At 40.8% G+C, this 14,758-nt stretch overlaps 1 protein-coding gene, 1 long non-coding RNA gene and 3 other non-coding genes across 7 annotated transcripts in view; 2 read left to right on the plus strand and 3 right to left on the minus strand.

The window, feature by feature from the left end:
• The window catches only part of LOC101740956 (cytoplasmic aconitate hydratase), a 70,827-nt gene that overhangs the window by 424 nt on the left and 55,645 nt on the right, over positions 1 to 14,758 (plus strand). The window contains exons 1-11 of one of the 3 annotated variants that reach the window (XM_062670893.1): positions 4 to 131; positions 4,698 to 4,793; positions 6,269 to 6,435; positions 6,717 to 6,862; positions 7,795 to 7,864; positions 8,484 to 8,546; positions 9,733 to 9,859; positions 10,133 to 10,263; positions 10,334 to 10,505; positions 10,823 to 10,923; positions 11,612 to 11,728. In XM_062670893.1, the coding sequence (XP_062526877.1) occupies positions 119 to 131; positions 4,698 to 4,793; positions 6,269 to 6,435; positions 6,717 to 6,862; positions 7,795 to 7,864; positions 8,484 to 8,546; positions 9,733 to 9,859; positions 10,133 to 10,263; positions 10,334 to 10,505; positions 10,823 to 10,923; positions 11,612 to 11,728 (1,203 nt within the window). In that variant the 5' untranslated portion in view covers positions 4 to 118. Of the gene's footprint in view, positions 1 to 3; positions 132 to 4,697; positions 4,794 to 6,268; positions 6,436 to 6,716; positions 6,863 to 7,794; positions 7,865 to 8,483; positions 8,547 to 9,732; positions 9,860 to 10,132; positions 10,264 to 10,333; positions 10,506 to 10,822; positions 10,924 to 11,611; positions 11,729 to 14,758 lie in introns of those variants that run through there. The other 2 variants (XM_004922106.5, XM_012692664.4) reach the window with 2 other exon arrangements.
• LOC101740848 (uncharacterized) lies at positions 142 to 1,537 on the plus strand. Its single transcript, XR_002430786.3, has 2 exons — positions 142 to 381; positions 1,142 to 1,537. It is a non-coding gene; the product is annotated as an uncharacterized LOC101740848 (long non-coding RNA).
• Mir2733e-2 (microRNA mir-2733e-2) lies at positions 12,163 to 12,261 on the minus strand. Its single transcript, NR_107318.1, has one exon. It is a non-coding gene; the product is annotated as a microRNA mir-2733e-2 (primary transcript).
• Positions 12,493 to 12,590, minus strand: Mir2733e-1 (microRNA mir-2733e-1). Its single transcript, NR_107319.1, has one exon. It is a non-coding gene; the product is annotated as a microRNA mir-2733e-1 (primary transcript).
• Mir2733i (microRNA mir-2733i) lies at positions 14,086 to 14,193 on the minus strand. The gene has a single exon (NR_107666.1). It is a non-coding gene; the product is annotated as a microRNA mir-2733i (primary transcript).

Here is a 14,758-nt window from a genome sequence, read left to right on the forward strand (position 1 = left end):
AAATTAAAATTAAAAAAAAACTAAAAAAATATTAAAATCGTATTTTAGTGTGGGATAAGTGGTTTATTTCATCTCAGTTTCGTTATCGCTAGAGTCTGCATATTATCTTATCAATGAAATGTGTCTTAAAAGTACGCTTTGACGTAAAATGCATGTTTATTCAAACAATTCTAGTGTATTCTTTTGCTTAACCTTTGCTCCTGTTTAATTATTATTCAAAGACGCGGTTATGCTATCGGCACCATAAAATTGTTAGGCCGAATTTTGACCCCAAGTTTCTTTTTTCGTGTGTACATACAATGTCCAAGTTAAGAATACTCGAAATAGTATTAAAAATGACAATACTACTATGTTAATGATAAAATAAATCTATTTGCAGAGGTACACAACATATCATTAAATTTTATAAAATTAATATGTGAAAGGTTACAAATTTCTATGAGCCTCAGTATTTATGAATGAATTAAGAGTAAACCGATTTGACCTTGAAACATGCTCATAGTTTTCTTAATTCAGCCCAGCGGACTGCAACATTTTCATTATGTTCTATTGAAAACAATTCTCAACACATCCTTATTCATTACTGACAAAGAAGAAGATCAAAACATGGTATTTAAGCAAAATAAAAAAGTTGTAAGCGAAAGGCCAAAGTACATTAGCTATCATGCTGGTATTGTTCATGTCCATTGGGCTTTTAAACACAATAAAATAGCACTCATTTAATACTTTCTATTTACGTTCCTAGCATTCCAAATAAATTGGCAGATAAACTCTTAACCTTTCCTTTGTGTGGCAGATTAAATGATAGTAAAGGTTCAGCATTCGTCCAATTATTGGACATTGCATAGATGAGGAAATATCGATACCTAGGAAAACCTGGTTTCCTCTAAATCTAATGGGAATTTTGTATAATTCCAGTTAGATTTATCAAGAAAATATACTTCTTTTGTGGAGGGACAAAGAGTGTTGTTTACAATAATTTAAGCTTATCACCAAGCTAGTTTAAATCATGGCACATTGTTTTATTCTACAAATTTTGAGTATGAATGTATCAAAAATATGAGACTCAAATATGGTAAAAAAAACATTACCAATCTCATACTCATACAAAACAAATCTCATAAAAACTAATATTTTGCAGAATATGTGCTTAGAAGTGGTATAATAATTAATTATTCAAGATTTATATGAAACTATGCATTCATTCCAATGAAAAAAAGCCACTTGTTTGGAAGAAAATTATAAAAAAAAAAATCATAAACATAGTGAAAAATGAAAACTGGTGTAAAATATAAAACTCAAATAACTTTATGAACAAAAAAGAAATTATTGAAAAAAAAAAATATAAGGCCAATACTAATTGGACTTTTGGGCGTGTTCTTATGTTTGAGGTCGAATTTTTTACATTTACGCCAAATATATACGTTTATTGTAATAATTAGATTGAAGTTCACTTTAATAGTGATCTCATTACAAATATTCATTTGTATTTTAATAATTTTGTTATCAAATACGACAAATAAAATCCACTTACAAATCCCTATCTTTTATTGCTTAATAATTTTAATATTTACATAAACGATGGACGTGAGGGTTGGTTGACTCTAAATAAATATATTTCAATCATACTTCAATAGTTTATTATTAATTTTACTTCTGTTTAGTACTGCAATTGAAACAAAATTATCCTAATAGTTTCATGACTATAGTGTAGAAATGACATCAGCAACTTACCTATTTACAGTAATGTTTTGCTCTGGTTATTTAAATAACGTTAGTAAAATATAATATACCTAGCAGTATAACTTAGTCAAAATGTGTTAGTGTAACACTTTTACCTACATGTTTACCGCGTGATAGCCGGTCTCCTTGAAGTTTGCTCTGTCGTCGCGGCAAACTATAGATTTCTCTCACAGCGTAGGTAGGTAATGTTTGAATAAAAACTGCGTCTCTGCAAATCGTCTAAACGAAATGAAAATGTCTGAGTGACGTTCGTTCTCGCCAAAAACGTAATTGTCAAGACAATGAACGTTAGTTATTAAAGAAAGACTTCCTATTATTATCTAGTAGATGTGAAAACGCATTGATATTGATTTGAACGTAATTTTTGGTTTATATATTTTTCTCCTACCTACGCCAAAAGTTCGGTTTTCCTCCCCCTGTACAGGGATGAAAGTCTAACTTTTCCTCCCGCTGTACAGGGAAGAAAGTCTAACTTTTCCTCCCTGAGTACTGACAAGTGCGCATGCGCGTTAGTGTCTACGTCTGCTCTCACGCACCTAAAATTCTCCGCCATTGTGGTGCTCGGGTAATTTGCAATATTGTGTTCAGTGTAAAAGTGAAATAAACAAAATGCAATAAAAATAGTGAAGTATTAAACAAAGATGAATTCATCAAACAGTTTTTATTCAATTAGTAGTAGTTTATTTAAAAATTACAAAACAGTTAAATTGTTTTTTTGATTAGGGCTCCCCGCCAGGGCTTCGTCCCTGGTCCCCGGCTCGGAACTCCCGAACTTTCAGCCTGGTAGGAGAAAAAATAGTATGTGCACCGCGGGACAAAAGTAGGACATCTCATCCCGCGTGTTTTTACACGCAGAAGATGTCCTATTTTTCTCCCTTTTTTTTTTTTTTTTTTTTTTTTATTGCTTAGATGGATGGACGCGCTCACAGCCCACCTGATGTTAAGTGGTTACTGGAGCCCATAGACATCTACAACGTAAATGCGCCACCCACCTCGAGATACAAGTTCTAAGGTCTCAGTATAGTTACGACGGCTACCCCACCCTTCGAACCGAAACGCATTACTGCTTCACGGCGAAAATAGGCGGGGTGGTGGTACCTACCCATGCGGACTCCCAAGAGGTCCTACCACCAGTGATTACGCAAATTATAATTTTGCGGGTTTGATTTTTATTAAACGATGTTATTCCTTCACCGTGGAAGTCAATCGTGAACATTTGTTGAGTACGTATTTCATTAGAAAAATTGGTACCCGCCTGCGGGATTCGAACACCGGTGCATCGCTTCATACAAATGCACCGGACGTCTTATCCTTTAGGCCACGACGACTTGGTGCACAATGTACTATTTTTGAATGCACAAAAATTGACTCGCTTCATAATTATTATATAATTATAGTGTGTTATAAGAGATTGCTGTACATGCCTGTAACTGGCTTACATACCAGTACTTCATTTTATACATGTTAATTTTAAGCTTGAATGTTTTGTGTGTATTGCTGTTGGTGTGTCTAAATAAATTAATAAATAAATAAATAATTCATGACAAGAAAACGTTTGTTGAATATTTTTTTTTAATAAGTCGTTCAACGTAAAAAAAAAGTTAATGATAATAATTAATTTTATGCTTCCATTAGTGGAACGATACGACGCTTCCCCCATATTTTTTCCGCGGATCTCATGCATTTTGCATTTAGGTTTCAATGGCGAAGGTTTTGTAGGTACAAACTTACTTTACGTCAATTTTTTTTTATGAAAGCCGCTCGGATATTCACTTAGAATACATTCGCTCGTTGCCGATTAGACACTATTATAGATCGTGAACTTATTGAAGGCAATTTGATTTTTTTTTGCCTACCCATGCCTCTAGCGTTGGGGGTCTGGTATATACCCCTTTATTGATGGACTGACTCAAGCTCAGCTTGAGAGACTTTGCTAACTCTCCCTAGCAAAGCAGCGCTTCGCTGTATATACCACGGGATCGAAAAGATTCGGCGAGAAACTCAGTCTGTGTCTATAGAGTTAAGTTGCTTGTCGGATGTATTCGACGAGAACGGTGTGAGAAGTTTTACCTGGTATTCCGATCTCGTATGTCTTAATACTAGGTGGCCGCCATAGGTCTTAAACATACCCAGCACAAAGTAAACTCTATATCCAAATCCGCACTTTATTAATTTCTGCCGTAAAGCAGTAATGCGGTTCTTTAAACATAGCTTGTGGAGAGCGGTAACGGTAGGCAGCAGCTTCGCTCTGCCCCTGGCATTGCTGACGTCCGCGGGCGATAGTAACCACTCACTGTCAGGTCCTTATGCTCGTCTGCCTACAAGGGCAATAAAATATAGAAAAAAAGATAAGCGTGCAACTTGGTGCACGTGAATGAAGTGAAACTTATTTTTCGATGTGTAGTATTGTGGTTTTCTTCATTTTTCATCCTTAAAACAGATTGCTCTTGTAATAGGGAATGCTATGTATAAAAGATGTGACATCTTCAACATTTGTATTATATATATTTTAAATTATAGATAGAAAATTAAATATATATTTTTTTAAATAGTTCATTAAAATATTGGCTAACGCTCGCACTGGCCTATAACAGGTATACTACGCGCATGCGTTCGAGTGTCACTCATTCACTCTCGCTCTGTCTCTTTCTATTCCCCCTCCGCAGGAGCGTTAAACGTTTAACGCAACCTTGTTGGAAGTCGCATTAGAAGTTTCACTTCAATAAACGAAGAGTGGCGCGGCCGTTGGACTACACAATCAAGTCTAAGACTTCACGCCTGAAGGTGGGCGGCGGCGTTTACCTTGTTGATGTCCACGAGCTCCGATGACCATTTAATGGACCATGAGTCCATTCGCACTTCTAACCAATAAATAAAAACTCATTAACATACGAAAAACTATATCCTCTTGAATTGACAGTTGCCTAAAGTCATATCACGTTGGTCCTTTGCAGGATCCACGAATCCTTACCAGAAGCTGCTGAAGACGATTGAAATTAACGGCTCTACTTACACCTACTACGATGTATCAGCCCTTGGACCTAAATACGGTAAGTTTAATTTTTGTTTTAAAGCCATATCTAGGAAGGTATGTAGCGATTGTTTCTTTTTTTATTGTCCATGTAGGCAGATGAATGGTTACCGTCACCCATGGACGTCAGCAATGCCAGGAGCATAGTCAAATCGCTGCCTATCGCTGAGCAATACCAAATCTCATTTGAAGAATGACAAGTGATATCGCTCGGGAAACACTGTCCAGGGTAGCTTAATCCAAATTCAGACTCACAGTCAGAAGATCTCTAGAAACGCACTGTGATGGGTCTATGATGCGCGTGCGGGTTCTATATACGTCTTGGAGGTGGTGGAAGGGGCGTTCGAAGATTTCGTTACACACAAACAAACAAACATACCATGCTAAATAAGGTCAGTACGTTAATAGAAGTCGATAGTTTGACCTTATGTCTCAAGATAGTGGCGGCGTGCACAAGATCACTTCTATTAGATCCAATAACCACTGACCTCGAGGTGGGCTATAAGTCTTTGACCGCGGGAATCCCCCTTCTCTGCTCGGGTTCTGACCCCGGTCTTTTTTTTCCTACCTATTCTAGTAACCTCGAGGGGTTATTCTAGATTTACCGAGCTAGTAGGTGAGCTCACGGGGCTGAAACCGGGAGTGTTGCTAACGTTAGCCCTAGCAAGAGTAATGCTTCGCAGAACCTATCACCGGATCGGAAACGCGACCCACTGAGAAGATCCGGCGAGAAACTCAGTGGGCTGTATCTGTGAGTTAATTTACTCGCCGAGCCCTTTCTCGCAAGCGACCGGTTGGGCGGGGACGTTGACCGGTGCTTGAGGTATCTAAAAGCACCGTGAATGTATTAGGAGGATCCGTAATGACGTGTGAACCCGTTCAGAGATCGGAGAGTGCAAGGGGGAGTCGGGCCATGACGATTCATCCACAATTAACGACCTTAAAATATAAGTAGTTAATTTGTATTCGAAACGATAAGTTAAATTTAACATTCGCATGTGTTCATTTATAAAACTTAGTAGTGATAACGAATGTGGAATTTGGACGTAACATTAAAAAAAAAAGAGTCGACTGTCATGTAAAATTAAATATTAGCCTTGGTATGTTTGTTTGTGACGGAATTTTCTAACGTCATTTCCATTGACTTTAACACGTCTGAATTGGCTTGAACATTCAAGAACCGATGACGCGACAAGTGGTGACAGGAGTACTCAGGAGCTGGTCTATGCTCCTGGTAACCCTCAGACACAGCCCACTGAGTTTCTCGCCGGATCTTTTTCAGTGGGTCGTGTCTCCAATCCGGTGGTAGATTCTGCGAAGCACGGCTCTTGCTAGGGTTCGTGTTAGCAACGTCGTCAGGTTTGAGCCCCGTGAGCTGACCCACTAGTTAAGGTTACGCTGATATAGCCTCCCAAGGCTATCAGCTTAGGTAGGAAAAAAAATATCCTGGTATTGCTGACGAAGATTCGGAATTAAGATAATTTTGGCTTCTAGATCGTCTCCCGTTCAGCATCAGGGTACTTCTCGAGTCATGCGTGAGGAACTGCGACAACTTCCAGGTCTTGGAGAAGGATGTCAGCAACGTCCTGGACTGGGAGTCGAAGCAGGGCAACGAGGAATCCGTGGAGATCGCCTTCAAACCTGCCAGGGTTATTTTACAGGTGTGCAATGGAATGTAATATTCGTGGTCCATTGCTGGTGGTAGAGTGAATTGTGTGCCCGCGCCGGTAGGCTCCACCACCATGCCTATTTCTGCCGTTAAACAGTAATGCGGTTCGGTTTGAGGGGTGGAGAACTGTTGTGTTGTAAAAACGGAGACTAAGAAGCTGCTGTCTCAAAGTGGGCGACGGCATTTATATTACTGATGTCTATGGGCTCCGCTGACCATTTGACATCAGTTCGGCCGTAAGGTCAGGTAGAAATGAATAAATTATCTCTCCAGGACCTGACAGGCGTACCAGCGGTGGTAGACTTCGCGGCGATGCGTGACGCCGTGAAGGACCTGGGCGGTGACCCGGACAGGATCAACCCGATATGCCCCGCTGACCTGGTCATAGACCACTCCGTGCAGGTCGACTTCGCGAGGACGTGAGTGCAGCGCAGGTGTTGTGGGGGACGGCCCTTATATCCGGCTCCCCGGTCCCCTTCTTCACGTGCCGCGAGCTTTATTCAAATTCTGGATGTTTTAATCACTGTTTCCTCACGGTGGAGGTCACGTATATCCGCCCAAGGAAACCGGTCTATCTCCTGCCAGACGGGGACCTAACCTTCAACGTGGTTATCGGCCCCCACGATTTGATATCGACAGTACAAAATTGAAAAATAAAAGGAGAACCGGCTCTAACAAAATAAAATAATCAATTTAGTCGAAGTCATTAAAACTGTGTATTATTAAGGGATAAATCAAAAATCACTAGTCTGATCTTCATGAGATTTAAATAGAATCGAGAAGAACTGGCTTAGAAATAAAATTTCAACTGTATATTTTCTGTGGTAGTAACAAACAATCGAATTGGTAACCTCATATTTCTTGAACACGGTTAAAGATATATGCTTCAGTGAGCTGCAGAGATCGCCTCGACAGTGCCCATAGCATTGCTGATGTCTTTGGGCAACAGTGCGCTCCGTTAGCCGGCACGTGACTCACTAGCGAAGGCTGGCTTTCCATGAAAACGGCTTTTCCGTCACCAAGAAACCTCTGTCGTGCATTGAGATCTCTAGTAGTGGTCAGGACCCCATCTTCATCCCGCGTGTCTCATGCCTTTAATCATCCTAGCTGGATGAACTAATGCTTAGAGTGGAAGCACGTGCCCAAGACTTTGAGATTCGCGCTTACTGATGGTCCACCAGTGGGAGTGGGATGAGACTGAATGAACCACGGTCTCATTATTGATCTTTGATGTCCGACTGATATCAAGGGCTGGTAGTGCCACTAATGCTCTGAGAGACGATTGATAATCTACGGCGCCTCCTGCTGCGAGGAGTCGTGCGTTTGCTTTAGATACCATCATCATTTCCAGACCTGACGCTCTGAACAAGAACCAGGACTTGGAGTTCGTGAGGAACAAGGAGAGGTTTCAGTTTCTGAAGGTAGCTTTGAGGATTATTTCGAGAAATAATTTTGATTTAAACTAAGGACCCCGCGTCGATTTGTATCAAAAAGGTCTGGCGGTAGTACTGTGACCTCGCCCGGGCTGGTCCCATCGCACCGCCTATTTCTTTCTGCCGCGAAGCGAAGATTCAACCTCGTGCTTTCCGACAATGTCAATTTTTGACTGGTGGTAGGACCTCTTGTGAGTCCGCGCGGATAGGTACCACCACTCTGCCTATTTCTGCCGTGAAGCAGTAATTCGTTTCGGTTTGAAGGGTGGGGCAGCCGTTGTAACTATATTGAGACCTTAGAACTGATATCTCAAGGTGGGTGCCGCATTTACGTTGTAGATGTCTATGGGCTTCGGTAACCACAAAACACGAGGTGGGCTGTCAGCTCGTCCTTCAATTTAAGCAATAAAAAAAAATACAACTGCATACAAATTTGAGTTAACTTTATACCAATACTAATAATACCAATTCACACGACTTCGCTATACGCGTTCTCGGCAAAAAGATCTCGGAGAAAAAGTCTGAGTTACCACGGAATGTTCACTGCGTTTTTACAGTTCGTTTTACATTGCGTGTTTTGTTTGCATCGTGTATGTTGCGCTTGCAGTGGGGAGCGCAGGCCTTCGACAACATGCTCATAGTCCCGCCGGGCTCCGGGATCGTGCACCAAGTGAGTACCGATTTGTTTAATTGAAAACTTTAACTCTCTTGTGATTGTGAAATTGGAGGAAGCGGTAAAGTGACGCTAAAATATATTCAGTTTAAATCTAAAACAAAAAATACGTTTAATTAGCCAAACAAACTAACAACTCTTTTTAAGGGATTTTTATGACCTGGTAACTAAGACTTTTAGCTAAAAAAAAAAGCGTGGTGTGCATGGTAATAGTGGTTATAAATATTTTATGAACTGATATTAGTAGAAGGGTTAATTTGATAATATCCTAAAAAGCTCCCCACGCTTTTTTTCTAACAGTATTTTTAATTGAAATTTATTAAAATTTATTTTCTATTTCTTAGTTGGATTTTCTATAAAAGCGTATTTTGTTAGTTTTTTAAACAATTTTTTTTTTAAATGAATTTTCTTTTTTTTTTTTTCTTTTTTTTTTTATAATATTGAATTGTCTTGGTCCATATTAAGTATACCAAATTTCGAGTTAGTCCGACGTTTTGAAGGGGGTTAAAATCATGTTCAAAGATTCCGTTACATACGTCTGAAGCTAATAAAAGCGTATTAATGAAATGAAATGAGATCAGAATCAGATGATATGGGATGAAATATAATCTCAGTAAAATGGTGGTCATTTACTGAGACTTTTTCTGTGAGCTTTTTGGAGGATCTCGAGAAGCTACGTCCAGCGGCTTTGTTTCAGTTTCTCATATTTGTGCACTTTCATAGATATTAAACGGTTAATAATAAACCACCGCTAATACACATTTAAACCTTTCGAAACACTAAATAGACAAAATAAAACAAATCACACAATTTCGCTCCTCGCGTTCCCGCCAAAAACTCCAAAAACTTTGTATTTTTGTGTACCCTGTCAATAGCGGTAGTGATATTAGAGGGTAGTTATAAAATTGTTGTATCATCATCGGTCATTGACACGCGGCCGAATGTTCCAGTTGAACGGACGGCTTGGAGTCGATGGAAGGGGCGGTCAAAGATTGTGGTACACATACAAACAACACAACACATATATAACGAGCTAATAGAAGCCTGTTGAAAAGAGACAAACGTATACATTTATAAGATTTAGAGAGAGAGAGAAGATACTATTTAATGTTACAAATGAACGCGTCAGTGTTAAGTGGCTGTCGCTGCGTGCCCCCGGTGACCCCAGTGACGTCTGTTCCAGGTGAACTTGGAGTACCTGGCGCGCGTGGTGTTCACCGGCCCGCTCCTGCACCCCGACTCCGTGGTCGGCACCGACAGCCACACCACCATGATCAACGGGCTGGGAGTCGTCGGGTGGGGAGTGGGAGGTGAGGCCACCTCCCCTCCACAGACAGAGCGCGTGGCGAGAAAAAGCAGGGTGGTTTGTGGACCTATACAAGTACGTTCCACCACCCTGTGTATTCTGACGCGGAGCAGTGGACAGCGGACATCTGTGGATTGGAAGATACAAGACAATATTTCTTCATCTCTTTTTCTCATTAAATAAAAATGAAGTCCGGTTTTCTCAGTCAGGAGAGACGGACGAGGCGTGTCAGACCTCGTACCGCCTTAAGAGTGTTAAGTAATTTTTCCACTCGCAGGCATCGAGGCGGAAGCCGTGATGCTGGGACAGGCGATCAGCATGCTGCTGCCCAAAGTCGTCGGCTACAAGCTCGTTGGAGAACTGAACCCGTTAGCCACGTCCACCGACCTGGTGCTCACGATAACGAAGGTAGGTGCCGCGCGGGGCCCGCGTCCTCCGCCGACCTCACGTGATACTGTAGCGCGCCGTGTGCCCGCAGCACCTGCGCTCGCTGGGCGTGGTCGGCAAGTTCGTGGAGTTCTTCGGTCCCGGGGTGGGGGCGCTGAGCATCGCCGACCGCGCCACCGTCGCCAACATGTGCCCAGAGTTCGGGGCCACACTGGCGCACTTCCCGGTCGACGCGCGCTCGCTGGAGTACCTGCACCAGACCAGTGAGTAACTTTTTTTTTTCCTACCTATGCTTATGACCCTTATGAGGCTATATCAGCGACGCCTTAACTAGTAGGTGAGCTCACGGGGCTCTAACCGGGCGGGTTACTAACACTGGCCCTAGCAAGAGGCGTGCGTCGCAGAATCTACCACCGGATCGGTAACCCGACCCACTGAGAAGATCGTTCGTTCGAACGAAGTTGAAATTAGCCGGTTGTCTCTTTCTATTTCGTTATGTATCCTACCAGTTCAGCCACACGCGTGTTTCCACGTTCAGAGCAGACTAGGCTGGACTGATGATGTCGATGATGCTCCTCAGACCGTCCCAAAGAGAAGATCGACGTGATCGAATCGTACCTGCGCGCCACGAAGCAGTTCAGGGACTACACCAATCCCGAACAAGATCCCGTGTTCTCAGAGGTACTTGTGTTTTTTTATTGAAGTGATACTTCTTTTGGGCGCTTTGAGAGTAAAATTTAACTCGCGACAGATTCGTTACGGCTAGAGAGAAAAGATATAAATTTAGAACGAGCGAGAGTGAGAAAATATACATTGCGTCTCGCGAACACTTTCTGAATGCGTGTGTACTCGTCAGGACAGGTCTTAAGGGAGTGGTATATGTATACATGTGTGTATATGGGTATGCTACAGCGTATAAATGAGGCCGGCTACCATCCGGCTTTGGAATGAGCTCCCCTCTAGGGTGTTTCCCGAGCGCTATGACATGTCCTTCTTCAAACGAGGCTTGTGGAGAGTACTTAACTTTAGGCAGCGGCTTGGCTCTGCCCCTGGCATTGCTATAGTCAATGGGCGACGGTAACCACTCACTATCAGGTGGGCCGTATGCTCGTCGTACAAAAGCAGTAAAAATTTTTTTTTAACGTTATTATGCGTATGCCTGCGAATCGCTTTTGACTTCATAAAAAAAAACATCACAGTATGAAATCGGAAATAAATGAAAAAAAAACACAATGCTTATAGTTCACTGCAAAAGAAGTTTAATTTCTTTCACGTGCACCGAATTGCACGCGCACCATTTTTTTTTCGAGTCGAATCTAGAGCGTCCCGAGATCATCCGCGCGCTCACCATGTCGGACTACCGTTGCAGGTGGTGGAGCTGGACCTGGGAGACGTGGTGACGTCCGTGAGCGGGCCCAAGCGGCCCCAGGACCGCGTGTCCGTCGCCATCATGAAGAAGGACTTCCAGGACTGCTTAACCAATAAGGTCAGTGCGTTAGGATCCCTTGTTGCGAATAGAACCGGCGATATCGTGTAACATCCAGCCCGTTCCTATCGCGATCCTGTCAGGAGTTCAGGAGCACGTTCTAGATTTTCCATATCAATGATAGGTAACAGCGCCGTAGAATTTACTAGCATTCAAAATACAGCTCTAGTGTCGAAGCCTCGTGCGCTGGACTGATCAAGTGAAAATCCTTACCAAAAGTACCAGTTAACGATTGCGTCCGCGAAGCCTCAGCTCGCGAACTATAGAGAACAACTTTCAAGGCTTTAATAAACAAAGATTCCACATGACCACGACTGCTCTGCCAAGAGTAGTCGATGATGATGACGATGATCGGGGAATATATGTTTCGACCTTCAGACCTCTGAAACATAAGTTTAAGGATACACACACATAAACTAATTAGCAATTACAGTAATTTTGGAAATAGCTATTACATTCCCAGTGACAGAATGTGAATGTCTTCTGGAGAAGTAATAGCTATTGTTGAAAGACATTATAGACAGTCCAGCAAATATAGACAGACGGCTTCCGTAAGAATTTGTGTTTCACATTCTTCTGTATTGATGTGTATTCTTATTGGCGATGCAGTATACAGATAGCTTCTCTGATTTATTTCTTAACATTTACGAATAAAATTAATTTAACGGATCCATTATTTTGTGACGATGTTTGAGTTAATTTAAATTTTCCGCTTCCGAATATACCTAGAACTTCGGTGATCTGTTTTGATGCGAAGTTAACCGTCTATCCAGAATAGCTATTACATTCCCAGTGACAGAATGTGAAAACATGTCGACTGAGGAAGTGATAACTATTGTTGAGAGACATTGTTGTAGACAGTTCAGCAAATATGACAGATGACTTCCGTTAGAATTTGTGTATTTTGATCCGGAGTCAAAGGTCTATTCAGAATATCTATTACATTCCCAGTGACAAATCGTGAAACATGTCTCCTGGAGAAGTAATAACTGTTGTTGAAAGACAGTGAAGACAGTGCAGTAAATATAGGCAGACTGCTTCCGTAAAGATTTGTAGTTGACGTTCTTCTCTATCGATGTGACTTCTTATTAGCAATGCAGATAGACATACTTTTTAATTTACTCCAAATTTCACATCCATATAACATTAATTAACAATAACATTTCACATAGAATACCAAAATGAAATAAAAACAATAACAACAATTTCGGAATAAAATAATAATAATAGTAAAGGATGGGACGGTCGACATTTGTCGGGCATGCCACCGTCCGGGAGAGTCTATTAGACATATTGTTTCTGGCTGTTCTCGGTTTGCTAACGGCGAGTACTTGCATAGACATAACCAAGTGGCTAGGATTATCCATCAACAACTTGCTCTGAAATATGGTTTTCTTGATTCTGCTGTACCTTATTACCAATACCAACCTCAACCAGTTCTTGATAATGGTCATGTTACGCTCTACTGGGACCGATCTATTATCACGGATAGGTATATTGTTGCCAATAAACCTGATATTGTTATAATAGATCGATCTGCGCGTCGAGCAGTGTTGGTTGATGTCACCATTCCTCATGACGAGAACCTCGTGAAGGCAGAAAAGGACAAATTAATAAAATATTTAGACCTGGCCCACGAGACTACCGCCATGTGGCATGTTGATTCAACCATCATTGTTCCAATAGTTGTATCGGTACACGGCTTGATAGCGAAAAGTTTCGATCAACATCTTAAGAAACTTTCGTTATCCAGCTGGGTTAAGGGCCTAATACAGAAAGCAGTTATCCTCGATACTGCACGCATTGTGAGGAGGTTTCTCACTCTGGAGTCCTAACCACTGGTGGCTTGTGTCGTAGACACCGCCATCAGCGGCAATCTATTTTTATATAGTGTTTTTTAAAAATTGTATTTTTAATACATATCTTTTTTAAAAAATATTATGTAATTAATAAGATTTTAAATAAATATAAATAAATAGTAATACAACAAAAAATAAAAATGAATGTCAAAACTATCTTAACCTAGAACCTTACATAGAACTTCGGTGATCCTTTTTGATGCGGAGTCTACCGTCTATCCAGAATAGCTATTACATACCCAGTGACAGATTGTGAGACATGTCGACTGAGGAAGTAACAACTATTGTTTATAGACAATGTGGACGATATAAATACGTAGACAGCTTTTGGAACATGCACACACCCATTTTTTTTATTAGCTTAACTCCCACAGAAGGCTTACTTGTTAAATAAAAACAAATATGATATCTAAATAAATTATTAGTATACTATTAACCCGAATTTATAAGTTCGTTATAGTCAAATAAACACTAACATTTCTGTCCGTATATAAACTTCGGTTTGCAGTTACGGTCTGTTGAAAATAGTCATTACATTCCCAGTGACAATATATAATGTCATCTGAGGAAGTAACAACTATTATTAACAGACACTGTAGACAACGTAGGAGAGGTTTCTGTAGACAAATAATTTGTCGGTCAATCCGATACTTGCCATAATGCTGTAGACTTGTAGAGTATCGCATTTGGAAGACGTGATCCGTAGCGAATCTCACCATTAGTACTGAGAGACAGAAAGCAAATCATGTCGTCTGAGGAAGTAGCAACTGGTATTTACAGAAATTGTAGACAGTGTAGCAATGTTAAAGATTCCTGTAACTTTCTACTCGACGTGAATTTGTTATGACCTATATTACATTCATCATATAAATAAAAAACACTTATAAAATAAGTAACATAATAACATAAGGTACTAAACCTGAGATTTGTAGGCAGCGGCTTGACTTAGCCCTTGGCATTGCTGAAGTCCATGGGCGACGGTAACCACTTACCATCAGGTGGGCCGTATGCTCGTCTGCCTACAAGGGCAATAAAAAAAAACTTTTCATTTTGAAAAATACAATTCTGTCTGTAGTTTCAATTAGTTCCATAGTTACAATTCGTTTACAACAACTACTACGTTCCCAGGGACAGAAGTTATAACAAGTCATCTAAAGAAGTAATAACTGCT

This window comes from Bombyx mori, chromosome 11, assembly GCF_030269925.1.
Source record: "Bombyx mori chromosome 11, ASM3026992v2".
NCBI classification, from domain to species: domain Eukaryota; kingdom Metazoa; phylum Arthropoda; class Insecta; order Lepidoptera; family Bombycidae; genus Bombyx; species Bombyx mori.